The sequence below is a fragment of the Capra hircus genome, chromosome 23 (genome assembly GCF_001704415.2).
Source record: "Capra hircus breed San Clemente chromosome 23, ASM170441v1, whole genome shotgun sequence".
In the NCBI taxonomy this organism is placed as follows: Eukaryota; Metazoa; Chordata; class Mammalia; order Artiodactyla; family Bovidae; genus Capra; species Capra hircus.
In genome coordinates, this window is record NC_030830.1 from 19,390,071 (window position 1) to 19,409,598 (window position 19,528).

General features: G+C 40.1%; 1 protein-coding gene across 1 annotated transcript in view; it reads left to right on the top strand.

Moving 5' to 3' along the window:
- ZKSCAN8 (zinc finger with KRAB and SCAN domains 8) overlaps window positions 1,545-19,528 on the top strand; it is a 41,522-nt gene continuing 23,538 nt past the window's right edge. Inside the window, 6 exon segments of the mRNA XM_018038550.1 lie at window positions 1,545-1,882; window positions 9,169-9,680; window positions 10,327-10,468; window positions 14,129-14,220; window positions 14,559-14,682; window positions 16,183-17,112. Coding sequence (XP_017894039.1) covers window positions 9,264-9,680; window positions 10,327-10,468; window positions 14,129-14,220; window positions 14,559-14,682; window positions 16,183-17,112 — 1,705 coding nt within the window. The 5' untranslated portion in view covers window positions 1,545-1,882; window positions 9,169-9,263.

Below are 19,528 nucleotides of genomic sequence, written 5' to 3' on the forward strand. Positions count from 1 at the left end.
TCACGCATGTCCTACTATTACAGCCTGAATAACCAGTAAGGATAAGGAAAATAAAAATTATCTTGCTGCTGCTGCTAAGTCACTTCAGTCGTGTCCGACTCTGTGCGAACCCATAGACGGCAGCCCACCAGGCTCCCCCGTCCCTGGGATTCTCCAGGCATTTCCTTCTCCAATGCATGAAAGTGAAAAGTGAAAGTGAAGTCGCTCAGTCGAGTCCGACTCCTAGGGACCCCATGGACTGCAGCCTACCAGGCTCCTCCGTCCACGGGATTTGCCAAGCAAGAGTACTGGAGTGGGGTGCCATTGCCTTCTCCTAAAATTATCTTAACAAGGTCCATTTCCGCTTATATGGAATTCTTTGTATAAAAGTCTGTCTGTCACAACTTCTTATTCATGATAAGAATATGTTTTCTTCTGATACGAGAGGACATTTTTCACAAGGGAATTTCCTCACCTGCTTTTAAGAAGAGCCCTCCCTGCCCCAGCGGCAATGCATTGACCACTGCTTGCAGCTATTAAGAAACGGCCATAACCTCCTTCTTCTCCAGCGAACTTTTATTCAAGACAGCCCAACTAATAAAGTTGGTCTTCCCTTTGTTTCTTGATCTTGCCTCTGAAATACCACGCCTTGCGTGACCCAAATAGCAATTCTCTGCTTTTCCTGCACAAACCCATTTTGCTGTTAAAATAATTGGCTGTTTGATTTTGAAGGCCAGCATCCACAACCACCGCCCCCAAATCCTATGTAGTCTAAAAAGTTAAAACTTTAAGGGTGTATAAGGAAAGAACATGGATTTGAATTTGGGTTTTTCTAAATTTGTGGTATTGGAAATAGGGTCTACAACTTAAGTTTATGTCACAGATTATGTCATAATCCTAAACTTAAGTGAAGTCGCTCAGTCGTGTCTGACTCTTTGCGACCCCATGGGCTGTAGCCTGCCAGGCTCCTCCGTCCATGGAATTTTCCAGGCAAGAATACTGGAATCGGTTGCCATTTCCTTCTCCAGGGAATCTTCCCAACCCAGGGATTGAACCCAGGTCTACCGCATTGTAGGCAGATGCTTTTACCGTCTGAGCCACCAGGGAAGTCCCCTAAAGTTAATCCTAAACTTAACTCAGTACTAAAAAAGCTAAACTGCAAAGCAGGTTTTGTAAGAGACTGCAGTTCACTAAAATAGGAAAGGGTGGAACATATGTAAAGCCTCGAAAGAATTCATATTTCCTATGAACCATGATAAACTGGGATTCCTCAAGAAATTTGCAGTCTACGTGGGAAGATTGGATATGTTTATAGAGAGAGAACAATAAAGTGCAAGCATATCTAACCCGGCCAAACGCAAGTCTAGTTAGTTAGCATCATAAGGATCCTTAACGTACATCCTCCACCGCTACCCCCAACTACCACCTGCTCCCAGCCTTGGCCTCCGCAAGCCCTCAGATCATCTTCCGCGGGACCTTTAAGTGCCCAGCGAGCGTGCGCAGCGGGGTCGTTGGGCCAAGTGCGCGAGGCGGAAGTGACACCACAGTCCGTTATGCCTCACAACTTTCCTGGCGCCTTATAGCAGCGTGCAACCCTGCGACGCGTAGACGAACTAGGACAGCGAGGCCTAGCGTTCGGTTTTCAGGGGCGTAGTGGCCCAGTTGGCTCATTGGTCCGACCATAGAGCTTTCAGACCTCCAGGATTCCTAGAGAGCTCCCGGAAGTGGCTTGGGGCAAGATGCATGTTGGCCGGCGGTGTGCCTCCTCACATCTAGAAGTTAGGGGCTGGAGGGTCCTGCGCCGGCTGCTGCGTTCGCACCTCTCTTCTTGCAGCCGTTCCTGTGGGTCTGTACACCGTTTGTAGCATCCCTTCCCCAGCGCGGGCCGCCTCTGGAATTCACGGTGAGTACAGTCCGGCCTTGGGCCGTAGGAAACAGGAACGCTTTGTGGCCAGACCAGGCCGCTGCTGAGGACAAGCCTGAGGGGTCTGGAGAGGGACCCTGAGCCGAGATCTGCGACCCGGGGTGATTCGGTCGGTTAAGGGTCACTTTGGTTGCCAGCGCAGGCCGAGTCCGCGTGCCCAAACTTTTTGCTAAGGAACCTTCAGTGAAGATACGCTTTCTTCATCGCTAATTGTTTGTGGTGTTATTTGCAGTCAGTCTTATTTGTCTTAAAATAGAAAACTGTCCCTTTGTTATCTTTTATTGACCACTGTCCACTATGTGAATTGTTTTTATTTAACAATTTTGCATTTCCGTCGCAATTGTCATTAAAATATATATACATATAAACTCCCAGTTGTCCTTGGAAACCTGTTTTTCCTCCTTAGTTTGTTTTGCTCTCTGTAGTGTATTCAGAAAATGACAAGTGTGTTGACTGGATAATATACAACGAAGCAGTTTTGACGACTTCGCGGTAATATAAAATTCAACCTTATTCAGAACACTTTGTTTATTAAAGCTAGTTGGAGCAGATGCCTGAAAACTTTAGGAGGGGCCCCATTTCCAATACTCAGGTGACTCATGAATAGTTTTTGTCACTACCACTTCTAAAAAATACATATTTCTGTTGTTTGATTAGTTCAGTTAAGTATATTTATGCAGTAATCATAGTTTTAGCAAATGCATACATATTTTGAATTCTGCTGTAGTTAAGTGTAAAATGTGGATGTTAAAATATTCAACTGACACAACTTGAGATACCTATAAAACACAGTGTTTGCTTCACCTTGATTTTTAAAGCCTGGAAAATACCTTTGCTTGGTTTTATTTTCAGCTCCCAAACATCCCAAATTAGACTTAAATTAGTCTAAAGGAAGAAAGCATTCTTTCTTCATCTATTAAAAAGGTAATGGTGTTAAAACGTGTCTTCAGTAGTTCACAAGATTATTGCATTAAAGATGAGAAGAAGCTTTAAAGATTTTTTTAATTTCCTAAATCAATAAAATTGATGAAGTATTCTTAAAAGAGGATTAAGAAGCAGTCTTTATCCACACGGTGCTTACCAACTTACATACAGGAGTATATACACAAAACTGAGAGGAAGGTGTTACATTTATAATGGACTAATTTTGTAGTACATATCTTTGTACTTGGTTATAGGCTGTAACGTTCAAAAACTGTCTGATTGAAGAGGGACGAGACCAAAACAGGAAAATTAGCTACTAAAAAGAATAATCAAATGGATAATGGACAAGATTTGTTGGTTGATGTGGTTTGAAATATGAACAAACCTAATAGTTAGATGACTCCCATCAGTTTCACTGTTGAGATTTTTTAAAATATCGTTTAGTATTATACTACTATTTTAAAATCAACAATGTAAAGTTCTTGAATGATGCACACTTAACATTGAAACTTTTTATAGCTAAATATTGATGAGTATTGATTATAAGGTGGAAGGTGGCCAGTAGTTCAGTAATTAAAGATGAACCTTGACTTTAGGAAATTCGTAAGAAAACATGGTAAAACTATAACTATGCATTCAAAACAATTAGAGCTTAGAATTCATGTCCCATAGTAATGAATTTATTAACTTTTTATTTACTTTTTAAATGACTTATTTTAAAAACCATGGATGTTGGTCCTGTGTGTTCAAAACAAAAGTGTCTGTCTTTACCCTTTATCTCTTACCCTCCACAAAATCTCAGCCTTTTGCTGAGACTGGGAGATTTCACTCTTTCCTCAAATCTATGTACCAGGAAATTCCCCCACTTCTCTGTAAAGTTATTATCTATGAATTAAACCCTTTGTTGTTAATCACCATATTTAATCTTATCTCTTACTCCTTGGTTTCTCCATCTGTAGTTTCCTCACCAAACTGTTGTTACCAGTCTGTCTTGATTTTAAAGATAATTTTTCAAATTCTCTTCCTTTTCTGTCCACACTCTGTAAGTAGGGATTCTTAACCTTCCTGGAGTTCTTTGGAGGATGTTTGATGTATGAACACTGAAAATGTAAACTTTTGTGTGTATGGGCTTTTTTATGGAAAAAAGTGCTGTGTTTCATTAGTTTGAGCAGCTTTGAGCCAACCCTACCCTACTCTCTTGGCCTCAGATTCCTGAAAGATAGAGACGCTGACTTGAAGACTCATGTCAGTAACAATATGTAATCTGATTTCTAAGTGCCAGTCTCTTCTTTCCCTTGGTGGACTACAGATCTGTGATTTTATCTTGATATTACCATTTCTTGCCAGTTGCTTTTGGATATGCCTCCTTTAGTTATGCTATTCTCTATTCTCTACAATGCTGCCTTCAGTTACATTTTCTCCAGGCCCTTGTCCACGATGTTGCCATTGTGATCTTTCTGGCCTACAAATATATAATAAGTTACAAAGAGATACAAAGAAAAAGATCACTGTCACAAAAACCATGACCATGGGCAGATATTTGCAGTACATACTCTATGCTCTGCCAAGTCACTTCAGTCGTGTCCGACTCTGTGCCACCCCATAGACGTCAACCCACCAGGCTCCCCTGTCCCTGAAATTCTCCAGGCAAGAACACTGGAGTGGGTTGCCATTTCCTTCTCTAGTGCATGAAAGTGAAAAGTGAATGAAAGTGAAGTCGCTCAGTCGTGTCCAACTGTTAGCGACCCCATGGACTGCAGCCTACCAGGCTCCTCTGTCCATGGGATTTTCCAGACAAGAGTACTGGAGTGGGGTGCCATTACCTTCTCCAGCATACTTTATACAATGTGATAAATCCTGTGCCTAGACCTTGCAAAAAATGACTTGGCAAAAATGAGCACCTTAATCTTCCAGGGTGGGGGATGTTGGCAGCTGAGGAGTGGGGGCAACAGGGAAGACCTGATTTAAAAGGTCTGAGACCTTTAAGTTAGAGTTCAGTGATTTCTGCAACACTAGGGTTTAACAGCCATAACACTGACACTTTTAACTAGATCATTCTTTCTATGGAGAATTATGTTATGCATTGTAGGATGTTTAATCACATCTCTGGCCTCTACCTACTAGCTACTAGTAGCATCCCTTCCCAAATGTTTCCAGACATTGCTAAATATCTGGGATATGAGAGGAATTGAGACCCACTGAGCTCTACAGCAGAATGGAGATAGGAGAAGGCCACATTTGGAAAAGGCTGTATGAAGGAGAAAGAAAAGAAAGTGCAAGTGAAGTAGCTCAGTCATATCCAACCAACTCTTTGCGACTCCATGGACTGTAGCCTACCAGGCTCCTCTGTCCGTGGATTTTCCAGGCAAGAGTACTGGAATGGGTTGCCAATTCCTTCTCCAGGGGATCTTCCTGACCCAGGGATCAAACCTGGGTCTCCCACATTGTAGGCAGATTCTTTTACCCTCTGAGCCACCTGGGAAGCCCTGTAAAGGAAAGTTTATAGCAGATAAAGCAAGACAGTTAAAGGGCCTTGCTTTCCGTGCTGAAGAGTTAAGTTCCTTATTGAAAGATGGCGTGCTGCGATTCATGGGGTTGCAAAGAGTCGGACACGACTGAGAGACTGATCTGAAGTAAGGAGGTGAGTTGTATTACGTATGTGTTAAAACGGTCTCTCTAGCAGTGTATTTAGTTTGATAGGGCTGCCATAACATAGTACCACAAACTGGATGGCTTCCGCAGAAATTTATTCTCCCATAGTTATGATGGCCAAAAGTCCAAGGTCAGTGTGATAGCAAGCTCATACTCCCCTAACTTCTGATTGTTACTGACAGTCCTTGGCATTCCTTGACTTGAAACTGCATAACTTCATCTCTGCCTCCCTAGTTACATGACTGTCTTCTGTCTTCACATGGCCTTCTCTTTGTATGTGTCAATCTCCATTTCTCTTCTCTTATTATAAATATACTAGTCAATGGCTTAAAGGCCTACCCTATTCCAATATATAAAAGTGTCTGCCTACAATGCTGGAGACCCGGGTTTGATCCCTGGGTCGGGAAAATCCCCTGGAGAAGGAAATGGCAACCCACTCCAGTATTCTTGCCTGGAAAATCCCATGGATGGAAGAGCCTGGTAGGCTACAGTCCATGGGGTCGCAAAGAGTCACTTTCACTCCAATATAACCTCATCTTAATTTGATTAAAACTGCAAAGACTCTATTTCCAAATAAGGTCACATTCACAAGTACCAAGGGTTAGTACCTCAACATATTTTTTTTTGGAGGGACACAATTCAACCCACAATAAGCAGCTTTATGGAACATGAAGAAAAGCATAACCAAGGGCAGAGAGATCACTTACCACTACTACTGCAGGCAAGAGTGATGCCAGATACCAAAGGTGAAAGCCGTAGGCGTATATCCCACAAAGAAACAGGCCCCTGTAATTGAATAAGTCTAAAGACTCGGGTCTTATATGTAAAACTTAACTGCTCAACAAATACAATACAGTCTGTGTTGAGTATTATAAATAATAGCCCTCTAATCTTCTTCTATCAATAAGAAAAAAGATAAGGATCTCTACTCATAGGAAATATAGAATTAAGTTAGAAAGTCAAAACTCCTTTGCGACTAATAATACACAATTATGGCAAAAATAACATTGAAGTGATACTTGTGTAACAGATATGTAGACTAAGAGGGAAATCACTTCCAATTGGAATCATTAAGAAAGGATTTTAAAGAAGAAAGCATTTTATCCAGTCCTTTGAGAACAGGTAGTTTGAGTATTAATGAAAGAAATTAGAAAACTTAAATAAATAGACATACCATGTTTATGAGATGGGAAACAATACTGTTTAGATGTTACTTGTCTCTCAACTGAACTATAGAATCAACACAAATCCTATTCCAGGAGTTTTGTGTGTGTTTTTTTTTGTTTTAGAAGACAGTTATAAAATTTATATCAAAAGGCAACAGAACTAGAAAAACTAAAATAATTCTGAAAATGAACAACAAAGTTAGAGGACTCTTAGTAGTTTATTTCAAGATTTAAAAAGCCACAACTGTCAAGACAGTTCGTATTGGCGAAAGGAATAACATATACATCAGTGGAACAAAATAGAGATCCCAGAAGGAGATCCACACACACAGTCCATTGATTTTTGACAAAGATACAAAGACAATTCAATATGTAAAGTTTAATCTTTTCTGCAAATAGTGCTGCAACAATTTGATATCTGTATGAACCTCCATCCATACTTCAAACTCTGAACAAAAACTAACTTAAAAGCGATCATAAACCTAAAAGTAAAAATTTAAACTATAACCTTTGAGTCCTTGGATTAAGCAAAAACTTCTTAGATATGGCAACTATAGTACAATCCCTAAAAGTTGACAAATTAAATTTCAAAAAATTTTAAATTTCTGTTCTTAAAAAGTCACTGTTAAAAGAATGGAAAGGAGGAGATATTTGCAAGTCATATTTCGTAAAGGACTTTTATCCAAAATATGTAAAGAATTCTCAAACGTCAATTATTTTAAAAAATTGAATTCTAAATATAGGAAAACGTCAAAGAAGATGCAGTTGTCTCTTGGTATCCATGGGGGATTGGGTCCAGGACCCTCTTGGATACTAAAATTTGTTGATGCTCAAGTCTTATGTAAAATATAATAGTCTTTGCATATAACCTACGCACATCCTCCTGTATACTTTAAATCATCTCTAGATTACTTATAATCCCTAATAAAATACAAATGCTTTGTAAATAGTTGGTGATATGTGGCAAATTAATGTTTTGCCTTTGGAACTTTCTGGAACTTTTCCCCCCCAAATATCTTTGATCCATGATTGACTGAATCCAGGGATATGGAACCCATGGATTTGAAGGACCAATTATATGAATGGCAAATAAGCACAGGAAAGGATGCTCAGCATTATTAGTCAGTAGAGAAATGCAAATTAAAACCTTATGAAATACCACTATGTCTTTTAGAATACCAAAATCTATGTGTATGTGTATATCTATATGTGTATGTGTGTGTTTCAAATGCTGGTCAGAATGTAGAATAATTGCAGTTCTCACATATTGCTAGTGGAATGCAAAGTATTATAGCCACTTTGGGAAACAGTCTGGCAGTCTCATAAAGTTATCCATATACTTACCTTATGACCCAGCAGTTTTTTTTTTTTCTGGATATTTACCCAGGAGAAATGTTCACACAAAAATTAATATGCAGATACTTAATAGTGGCCTCATTGGTAATCATCAAAAACTGGAAGCAACTGAGATAGTCTAAACTAGAGAATGGATAAACATTTATCCATATAAGGAATAGGATAGGCATTGCTAGGTGGCATTGGTGGTAAAGAACCCACCTGCCAATGCAGGAGACATAAGAGACACAGGTTCTGTCCCTGGATTGGGAAGATCCCCCAGAGGAGGGCACGGCAATCCACTCCAGTATTCTTGCCTGGAGAATCCCATGGACAGAGGAGCTTGATGGTCCTTGGGGTTGCAAAGAGTCAGACACGACTGAAGCAAATCATCATAGGAAGTCCACTGGTGAATGCTTGCCGTGGTGCCGTGCTATAAAAGGAGTAAACTGATACATATACTAACGTTGATGACTCAAGTACAATATGCTAGAAGATATGCCAGACTCAAAAGGCTACATACTGTATGATTTTATTTCTAAAACATTCTGGGTCATTAGTTTGTGGGACTAGATTTGGGGATTGCAAGTGTTGATAGGGCATCCAGTTTCCTTAAAGGTGCAGGACCTGTGCCCTAGAGAAGACTTTACAGAAGTTGAAATAAAGTCCATAGTAGAAGTTAGTGTGGAGACGAGGGGGTTGGGAGTGGGGTCGGGGCGTGGAGCACATGTGGGATAAGGAATGTTAAGTGGAGAAGAGGAAAGTGTTAGGACCTTTCTTGACAATACCTTTAGCTGTATTATGTGGAAATTAGTCTCTTGTTGAGAGTGAGGGGCAGATTAAGAGCTGCAGTGTGTCAAAACGGTATAGCTGGTATAGCAAATGCTGAAAGGAATCAAATCAGCAGCACTGAGTGTCAGATGAGATTAAATATGGAATTTCAATTAGACCCAGTCTACATGGTTTCCTGACGTTGTTTAGCCATGTTCCACATCCCCAGGAGAGAAAGCAGAAGGAATTCCCAGATGGAATTGGCATGGCAGAAGGCTAAGAAGGCAAGGAGTTATTTCTGGAGAGGATCACTTAAATGACATCCATGTCATGGTAGGGAACTTGTTAAGATATCTCAGTAAATTATTGTGACCTTTGGCTTGCCTTTACACTATTTGTCATTTTCTGTCCCCAAAGAAGTACCCTTAAAGAAGAGGCCCTCAGAAGGTTCTTCTCTTAAGAAGATAAAGAAACTTAGTAGAAACGAGTCTCCTGAGCTTTTCTGGCCCTAAATGGCAGCAGAATCAAGAAAATCTTTAGCCCCATCCCCACCAGACCAGGTTCCTGAAGAGGACCTAGTAATTGTCAAGGTAGAGGAAGATCATGGTTGGGACCAGGAATCAAGTCTACATGAAAATAACCCTCCTGGCCAAGAGCTGTTCCGCCTACGCTTCAGGAAGTTATGCTACCAAGAGACACTAGGACCCCGAGAAGCTCTGATCCAACTCCGCGCACTTTGCCATCAGTGGCTGAGGCCAGATTTGAACACCAAGGAGCAGATCCTGGAGCTGCTGGTGCTAGAGCAGTTCTTGACCATCCTGCCTGAGGAGCTCCAGACTCTGGTGAAGGAACATCAGCTAGAGAATGGAGAGGAAGTGGTGACCCTACTGGAGGATTTGGAAAGGCAAATTGATATATTGGGACGGCCGGTACGTAGAAGGAGGTGGGCATGCTGTGACTGTGAGAGTCCAAGGAGCTGGGTGGAGGGACATTGATATAAAGTGGGAGAATAAATGCTGAGCATGAGTTTTGTTACAGGAGAATGAAAATTGTTATAGTGTGGCATGGCTTCCATCTATAGAGTTCTTTTTATTCTTGTAAAGGATATAAATCCATTTTTTTTAATCCTCATAACATTCCTGCAGTTGTATTATTGTTCTGTTTGCCAGATGGGAAACTGATGCATAGAGAACTTATTTTCCAGGGGCAACCAAATAACTAAAGATAGATCTGAGGCCAGAACTCAGATTTCCTAGTTTCTTATTAAAAATTTTTTCCGCTGAAGAGTACTGCTTTAGGTTGCTGTTTATCATTCTTCCCCTTTCTTGAGAGTACAAAGTATCAGCATTTTGTGCATCAAGGAGGGCATCAGCAGAAATCTTTTTCTTCAGTGCTAAGCATAAATGATGCCTTTCTGTGCCAGTCAGCATGTTTGTGTTCCTTACTGCCCCTTGGAAGTAATTAAGATTCTGCTTTTTCCTTCCCCCATATGTATTCCTTTAGATGTGCTTTTTCTTACATTGTTCACTTCATTTCTCAGAGGGATTCCTTGTAATGCAACTGTCTTGTCTCCAGGTCCCAGCTCGTGCACATGGACATAGGGTACTCTGGGAGGAGGTGATGCATTCAGAATCTGCACCAGAGCCTCCAGATACTCAGCTCCAACCTGTGGCAACTCAGCACAAATCTGCAGTGCTCCAAGGGCCACATGATAGAGGTGAGGAACCAGATTTCACTGCTGAGGAGTTAGGAAGTGAAAAGGAAGAAAGTACATTCAGGATACGTGTCTAGTTCCTTGAACCAAGAACTAGAATCTGCTGTTTACAGACTGGTCATAAGATCTGATTTAAATTTCATCTAGGCTTCAAATACAGACTGTCAGTCCCAGTGGTAAATTCAAGAACAAATGAAAGAATTTGGGGATTTTATAGCTTCATATGTTTCTGTTACCACAGTGTATTTACTGCATAGGCATAGGCATTTTTAGATTTTGTTGGTATCACATGCCATTTTATTTGTATTTCAATATATATTTTATTAAACAAGAGCATTTTCATAGATACCTCAATGAATTGATCACAGTTAGAAAATATTCATATTTTGCCAGCTGTCCCAAAGTGTTTCCAGAGTCTAGTCCAGGATCATACTTTGCAGTTAGTTGTCCTGTCTCTTTACTCTCCTTTTACTTGGGATAGTTCCTCAGCCTTTCTTTGCCTTGCATAATCTTGAATTTGTGAAGATTACAAGTCAGTTATTTTGTAGAATGACAACAATTTGAGTTTGTGTGATGTTTTCTCATATTTAGATTCAAATTGTGTCCATGTGGCAGGAACACCTCACAAGTGATTTTGTATCCTTCTCAGGAATATGACAGGAATTTGTCTATTGTTGGTAGTGTTTTTTTCAGTGACTTACTTAAGGTTGTTCTTGCTAGCCTTTTGTTACTGTTTGTCCCTTTGTAATTAATAAGTAATTTCTGGGGATATACCCTTGAGTACAGACTATCAGTAAATACCCTGGTCTTCATCAAACTTTTGTTGCTGAAACACTAGTTTTAGTATTTGTTGATGCTCCTTCATTGAATCAATGATTGCTAAAGTGATTATTTTCTATTATTTTCTATCATTGTTGTTCAGTCGCTAAGTCATGTCCAGCTCTTTGTGACCCCATAGATTTCAGCATGCCAGGCTTCGCTGTCCTTCAGTGTCTCCTGGAGTTTGCTCAAATTCATCTCCATTGAGTCAGTGATGCCATCTAACCCTCTCATCCTCTATTGCTCCTTCTCCTCCTTTTGCCTTCAGTCTCTCCCAGCATCAGGGTCTTTTCTAGTGAGTTGGCTCTTCACATCAGGTGACCAAAGTATTGGAGTTTCAGCCTCAGCATCAGTCCTTCCAATGAATGTTTAGGGTTGATTTCCTTTAGAATTCACTGGTTTGATCTTCATGCAGTCCAGGGGACTTTTCAAGAGTCTTCTCCAGCACCATAATTTGAAATCATTAATTCTTTGGCGCTCAGCCTTCTTTATGGTCCAACTCTCACATCCATACATGACTACTGGAAAAACCACAGCTTTGACTAGACAGACCATTGTCAGTAAAGTGGTCTTTGCTTTTTAATATGTTGTTCAGGTTTGTCATAGCTTTCCTTCCAAGGAGCAAACGTCTTTTAATTTCATGGCTGCAGTCACCATCTACAGTGATTTTTGGAGCCCAAGAAAAGAAAATCTGTCATTGCTTCTACTTTTTTCCCTTCCATTTGCCATGAAGGATGCCATGATCTTAGTTTTTTGAGTGTTGAGTTTCAAGCCAGCTTTTTCACTCTCCTCTCATTCTCATCAAGAGGCTTTTTAGTTCCTCTTCACTTTCTGCCATAAGGGTGGTGGTGTCTGCATATCTGAGGTTGTTGATATTTCTCCCAGCAATCCTGATTCCCACTTGTGATTCATCCAGCCTGGCATTTCACATGATGTGCTCTGCATATAAGTTAAATAAACTGTGACAATATACAGCCTTGTTATACTCCTTTCCCAATTTTGAACCAGTCAGTTGTTCCATGTGAGATTGTAACTGTTGCTTCTTGACCCATATACAGGTTTCTGAGAAGACAGGTAAGATAGTCTGATATTCCCATGTCTTTAAGAATTTTCCACAGTTTGCTGGATACACACAGTCCAAGGCTTTCACATAGTCAAGGAAGCAGAAATAGGTGTTTTTCTGGAATTCCTGTGCTTTCTATATGATCCAGTGAATGTTGGCAATTTGATCTCTGGTTCCTCTGCCTTTTCTAAATCCGACTTGTATATCTATAAGTTCTCGGTTCACATACTGCTGAAGCCTAGTTTGAAGGATTTTGAGCATTACCTTACTAGCATGCGAAATAAGCAAAATTGTCCAGTAATTTGAACATTCTCTGGCATTGCTCTTCTTTGGGATTGGAATGAAAACTGACCTTTTCCAATCCTGTGGCCACTGCTGAGTTTTCCAAATTTTCTGACATACTGAGTGTAACGCTTTAACAGTATCATCTTTTAGGATTTTAAATAGCTCAGCTAGAATTTCATCACCTCCACTAGCTTTGTTTGTAGTAATGCTACCTAAGGCCCACTTGACTTCACACTCCAGGTTGTCAGGTCTAGGTAAATGACCACACAGCCATGGTTATCTGGGTCATTAAGATCTTTTTTGTATATTTCTTCTGTGCATTCTTCCTTTCTCTTAATCTCCTCTACCTCTATTAGTTTCTGTCCTTTATTATGTTCATCCTTGCATGAAATGTTCCCTTGATATCTCCAGTTTTCCTAAATCTCTAGTCTCCCATTCTGTTGTTTCCTCTACTTCTTTGCATTGTTCATCGAAGAAGGCCTTCTTACCTCTCCTTGGTATTCTCTGGAACTCTGCATTCTGTTGGGTATATCTTTCCCTTTCTCCCTTGCTTTTCACTTCTGTTTTTTTCTCAGCTATTTGTAAAGCCTCCTCAGACAACCATTTTGCCTTCTTGGATTTCTTTTTCTTTAGGATGGTTTTGGTCACTACCTCCTGTACAATGTTTTTACATTTATTTGTTTATTGTAATGGAGAGTGTTCCCTTCTTCCCCCATTTTATTTTATTCATTTTTTTATTTATCAATATGTACTCATAAATTCATTTTTTTTCTTTCTGTTATTTTCTATATTTTGATGCTTAAATTGTCTCAGAGTTGGCCATGGGAGGCCTCTTCCATCTGACTCCTGCGTCCTATTGAGTTTTCTCCATCATTTTTGTGAATTTTCTTACTTTTTTACAGAACAAGATGTTCTAGTCTCATATCATACTTGCACTGTGTTTCTTATTTTTTTATCTGTGTGGCTTCATAGTTTAAATTACTAGATTTTTAATGTTTCTAAAACAATTCTAATACCTGTTGTGCAAGACACAGTAGTCCATTTTGATTTTTTTATTACCCTGTCTAATATCTATAGGAAGCAGATACTGGCAGTCATAGTAGACATTTAAAAAAAGTGATAGCATTAGTAGAGATAAATTGGTTCCCATATTCAGTTTGACAAAAGATTAGGACCTAAAGAAATACTGTGTACAAGCACAAGAATGGACTACAGCTTTGATGGTAAAGAAGAAATTGTAAAGCAATTCCAGTTAGGAAACCAATAAACATTCTATTTTTGACACGTTAGCTTCAAGCTGAGTGGACCATCAAAGTACAGGTGTTTTGTGGGCAACCATAGGTATGGACACATAGTCCAAGACTAACAGAATTTCATATGCAAAATCTCTGGCGTGCATATCTGCTGAAATATACAAAATTTTGGAATGTGTTAGTGCTTGTTCCTATAACCATAGGACAAGGCTGGTCTCATTCATAGCTCCTTTCTCCTCTCAGCCATATCAGTTTCACAGAGTCCTACCCTTTCCCAGAAAGGAAGTCCTCGAGACCAGGAGATGACAGCTACACTGCTTACAGCAGGGTTCCAGGTGAGTTGTGCTTCTTCTCACTGAAACCTCATAGCTCTACTCAGAGTGTTTCTGGCATCTATCCCATGTCTAGACTGTCTGTAGCAGTACTCACTTAAGAACTTGCTCCACATTCTAATGCATAGAGACAGACTGATCGTTGATTCTCTCCCCCCCCACCCCCAACCCCCAGTAAATCTGATGCATTTTCCTGCTCTTCCCAGCTAGCTTCGCAGATCCCTTTACATGGTACTTTCTCATGTCATGATCCTCTCCACCCCTGATGGGTCTCTCTGATACTCTGGGTTTAAGCTGTGGAAGAGTCCCAGTCCCCAAATGAACATCTTGTTTTGTTTCAGACTTTAGAGAAGATCGAAGACATGGCTGTGTCCCTAATTCGGGAGGAATGGCTTCTTGATTCATCCCAAAAGGATCTGAGTACAGATAACAGGCCAGAGAATTACAGAAACATGTTCTCCCTGGGTAAGGAGAGCTCTGGTTGTTATTGTTAAAGATCTTTTGTTTATGTGTACAGTAGCTTTGAGCTTTCTGAAAGACATAGTTGAGTTTAAACTCAGGATCCAACAGAGAGAGAAAATATTGAGACTTCTGGAGTTCTGAAAGGAAACTTTTGTGGCCACTATGGAAAATAATATGGGGTTCATTAAAAAACTAAAAATAGAATTACCATATGATCTAGCAGTCCCACTCCTGGATGTATATCCAGAGAAGACAGATGCTTTAATTTAAAAAGAAATGCACCGCCGTGTTCAGTGCAGCATTATTTATAATAGCCAAGACATAGAAGCAACCTAAGTGCCCATCAGCAGATGAATGAATACAGGTGTGGAGGTTGGGTAGGTGGGTGTGTGGGGGTGTGTGTGTGTGTGTGTGTAATGGAATATTACTCAGCTGTAAAAAGAATGAAATAATACCATTTACAGCAACATGGATGGACGTAAGAGATCATCACACTAAGTGAAGTAAGTCAGAGAATCTAAAAATAGTGAAATCTAAAAAATAGTACAAATGAGCTTATTTACAAAACAGAAACAAACTTATGGCTACCAAGGAGGAAGGTGGGAGGAGGGATAAATTAGGAATATGGGATATATGGGTTTAAGATACACACTACCATATATAAAATAGATAAACAACAATATTCAGAAACTGTATTCAGTATCTTATTTTTTTTATATTCAGTATCTTATAATAGGCTATAATGAAAAAATTTTTAAAAGAGTATATATATATATATATATATATATATACACACACATATATGTGTAACTTAATCACTGTACCATATACCCAAAGCAAACAATATTATGAATTTCCTGTACTTCAATTAAAAAAAAAATAACCAGAAAAAATTAATTTTAAAAAATAAAGGGAAACTTTTTTACTCTCTAATCTAGGACTTATCTTACAGTTTGTAACTGAGTATTTGTCTCCTGTCCACGTACTAACCAGGCCCAACCCTGCTTAGCTTCCAAGATTAGATGAGAGCGGGCGCATTCAGGGTTGTATGGCCATAGACTGGGTATTGGTCTCTTTGCCAGTTGGATACTGAAATCTTTTGGTGCTCTCTGCGTTCATGTAGATCTCTCATACTTAGACCCATTGTGCTCCTCCTTTTTAATGACTGGGGCTTTTTTCATTCCTACTCCACTCATTAGATCTTTTTATAGTTCCATATTCCTTGTCACTTCCCAATTTCTGCTTCTCCTCAGGGGATCCCTTCTCTACTTTAGTCCTCCTTCCAACAGCCCTATTTCTTGATGGCACTTATTCCCTAGTTGGTATATGTGGTACTTCAGTTTGTCCCTGCTCCTTTCTCCCCATATTAACGAAGGCATTTTGGAGACAGATGGAAGCTTTCCATTTACTCTTAACCTCCATGTGTCTTTTTCTTTCCTCTTTTTCCTAACATAAAGACTAGGAAGTGACATTCACTTGATGTTAATTACATTTTTATTCCAGGTGGTGAGACCAGGAATGAGAACAGAGAATTAACTTCAAAACAGGTAATATCTACTGGAATCCAGCCACATGGAGAGACAGCTGCCAAATGCAACGGGGATGTTATCGGGGGTCTTGAGCCTGGAGAAGCCCGAGACCTTCTGGGCTCATTAGAGAGGCAGCGGGGAAATCCCACCCAAGAGAGACGACATAAATGTGATGAATGTGGGAAGAGCTTTGCTCAGAGTTCAGGCCTTGTTCGTCACTGGAGAATCCACACTGGGGAGAAACCCTATCAGTGTAATGTGTGTGGTAAAGCCTTCAGTTACAGGTCAGCCCTTCTTTCCCACCAGGATATCCACAACAAAGTAAAACGCTACCACTGTAAGGAGTGTGGTAAAGCCTTCAGTCAAAACACAGGCCTGATCTTGCACCAGAGAATCCATACTGGGGAGAAGCCATATCAGTGCAATCAGTGTGGGAAAGCTTTCAGTCAGAGTGCAGGCCTTATTCTGCACCAGAGAATCCACAGTGGGGAGAGACCCTATGAATGTAATGAGTGTGGGAAAGCTTTCAGTCATAGCTCACACCTCATTGGACATCAGAGAATCCACACTGGGGAGAAGCCCTATGAGTGTGATGAGTGTGGGAAAACTTTCAGGAGGAGCTCACATCTTATTGGCCATCAGAGAAGCCACACTGGGGAGAAACCCTACAAATGCAATGAGTGTGGGAGGGCCTTCAGTCAAAAGTCAGGCCTTATTGAACATCAGAGAATCCACACTGGAGAAAGACCCTATAAATGTAAAGAATGTGGGAAAGCTTTCAATGGGAACACTGGCCTCATTCAGCATCTGAGAATTCACACAGGGGAGAAACCCTATCAATGTAATGAGTGTGGGAAAGCCTTTATTCAGAGGTCAAGTCTCATTCGACATCAAAGAATCCACAGTGGAGAAAAATCTGAATCCACAGGAGTTTAGGGAAAAACTTCAGTCGTACATTCGGCGTTAATTCAACATTAGAGGAACCATGTGCTGGTGAGAGGTCTTTCACTGTAAAAAAAAAAATGGCAGAAAGTTCAACATCATTACAACCTTATCTAGGGTCAGATTGATAGGGGTGGCAAAGTTAGAATAGCTCTTCAGTAGTTTGGGTCCAGTGCCTTGATACAAATTAATTAGCTTGACTATCTTAGGAGGTGTCTGATAGAATGGAGCTCCTGATGGTCTGATCCTTTAGAAGCTTAAAATAGCATTAGAGAAAATTGCTTGTGTGGCTTGAGGCACTTAACTTTGTCTTCTTGGTGAGTAGCTGTAGGTTTGAGAGTAGCTACTCCTTCTAGTTCCTCTGCTTCTTCCGATCTCCTGTGATCCCTATCTCCCATTTATTCCCCTAAAGGTGCATTTTGTGTTCCTAATCTGATCTAAGAAGCTGTTTTAGAGTTTGAAGCAGCCTCTGTATGAGACTTACACTTATATTTAACTTTCTGAGCTCCTTGTTCTAGGGAAATTTTTATAAACACTTAATGTATTTATGCTTAAGTGTACATTTTATTTTATTCTAATGCTCCTGCTAGTGGAAATCCATATTCCCATGCAAACTCAGAATGCTATATTTTTAACAGCACTCCAGCATTTTTCTTCATATATCACCTTCACTGACTCCCCTGAGTCACTGAGCATCCATACGTATCCTTCACCACCCCCAGCCCCAGTACCTGTGTCAGCAAAGGAAGTGGACGCGTTAGTGATGGTTGTGGGAATGATGCAGAGAAAGAGGTGAGTGGAGACTCAGCAGCAGCAGCTCGGCTGCTCTTGAGCTTGGATGGCTATACCTTTTGGTAATTTGACTCTCCTTTCCACCTTCCCACTGTACACTGTGGTACAAATAGGTATTTATACTATCTTCAATAAGGCATCACATGGGGAAAAAAGACAGAGGTGCTTGAAGAAGACATAAAAATCCTGAAAAGAATGTACACTCATCTCTTTTGGTCCATCACAGTACTGCGCTCTCAGGTTCCTGTCAGTCTGCACAAACCCCCTGACTGGATGGTCTGCCACTCTTGCTTTACCTTGAACCCACCTCCTTAGATGGCCTCAGCACCTCAGTCACTCTTTATCTGTTTCTTGCCATTAGCTTTATGTGTCTACAGTGTTCATCGGTTGAGTACTTCACCTAACAATTCCTCTTCTGAATTCTGGTGCATTCCCTCTATAATCTGGCAAAGACACAATATTAAACTCAACATCACCAGGCACTATAATTCATCTTTGAAGCTTTCAGTATACCAAGGCACTATAATTCATCTTTGAAGCTTTCAGTATGTATAAAGTGATAAGGCTGGTTTAAAGCTACCACCAAGAACTTACAGAAGAATCCAAACTTGGGTTGTCTTTTTAAATTGGGCAGTTCTAGCTATTCTAGTAGTACTGTTATTCCAAGTACTACCACTCCTCTAGATATTTGGAACACTCTCAAGATTCCCATTTAATACACCATTCAAGAAAAACACTATAACTCTTTGAATTTCATCTTATCTTTGACCATCTGGTTATGCACTTATTCACTATATTTGGAATTGAGTAACTTTTAGCTATTTCCAAAATCACATTTCAGAATGGGAATTGATTCCATTAATCTTATTCAGAAGAATATGACATACATTATAATCAAAGTTCCAAGAGAAATTATACATTTTCACACTGTGACTATCCTGAACAAGGATTGTACTTACTAATAATGTTTTATGATTAATGTTTTTAAAAGTCAGTCATAAAATAATACATCATAGAGGTCTGCCTTTTGGATCATAAATTTTTCCCTGTAACATCCCTCTGTACCCCACTATGGCCCATATTGATTACTAATCACATCAGAGTTATCTACACCTATTTCACTGAGCCATTGATATCCACTTGTCATTTGTCATCCTGGTTTCCTTGGTTAACTTTTTCAAAGCAATGCTTTTCATTATCTTTTATCTTCTTCTCTTCTCTCTCTGCTTCTCCCTCTTGTTAGCCTATAGATTACTATTCCTAACTCCTTTGTACTTGAAATTACAAGAAACCAGAAACAAATCCAGTTGTCTCTAGATCTTTGCTCTCTGCTTCAGTTGTGCCTTACTTCTGTAAAGTACTAATTCTGCCTGAGGCCAGTGTTACCTGTGTACTAATACTATATAGGATGGGTGCGTTGCAGAGGGAGAGTGTGTGTACGCATGTGCGTGTATGCACACATTCCTCCCGAATAGTTCAGAGGAACAGTAGTCTTCCAGTGAAAGCTGTTAGCACAGCACCGTGGTATTGAAGTGACTGTAGATGTACCAGCTAACATCTCTTTACATTACTCAAAGTAATGTATA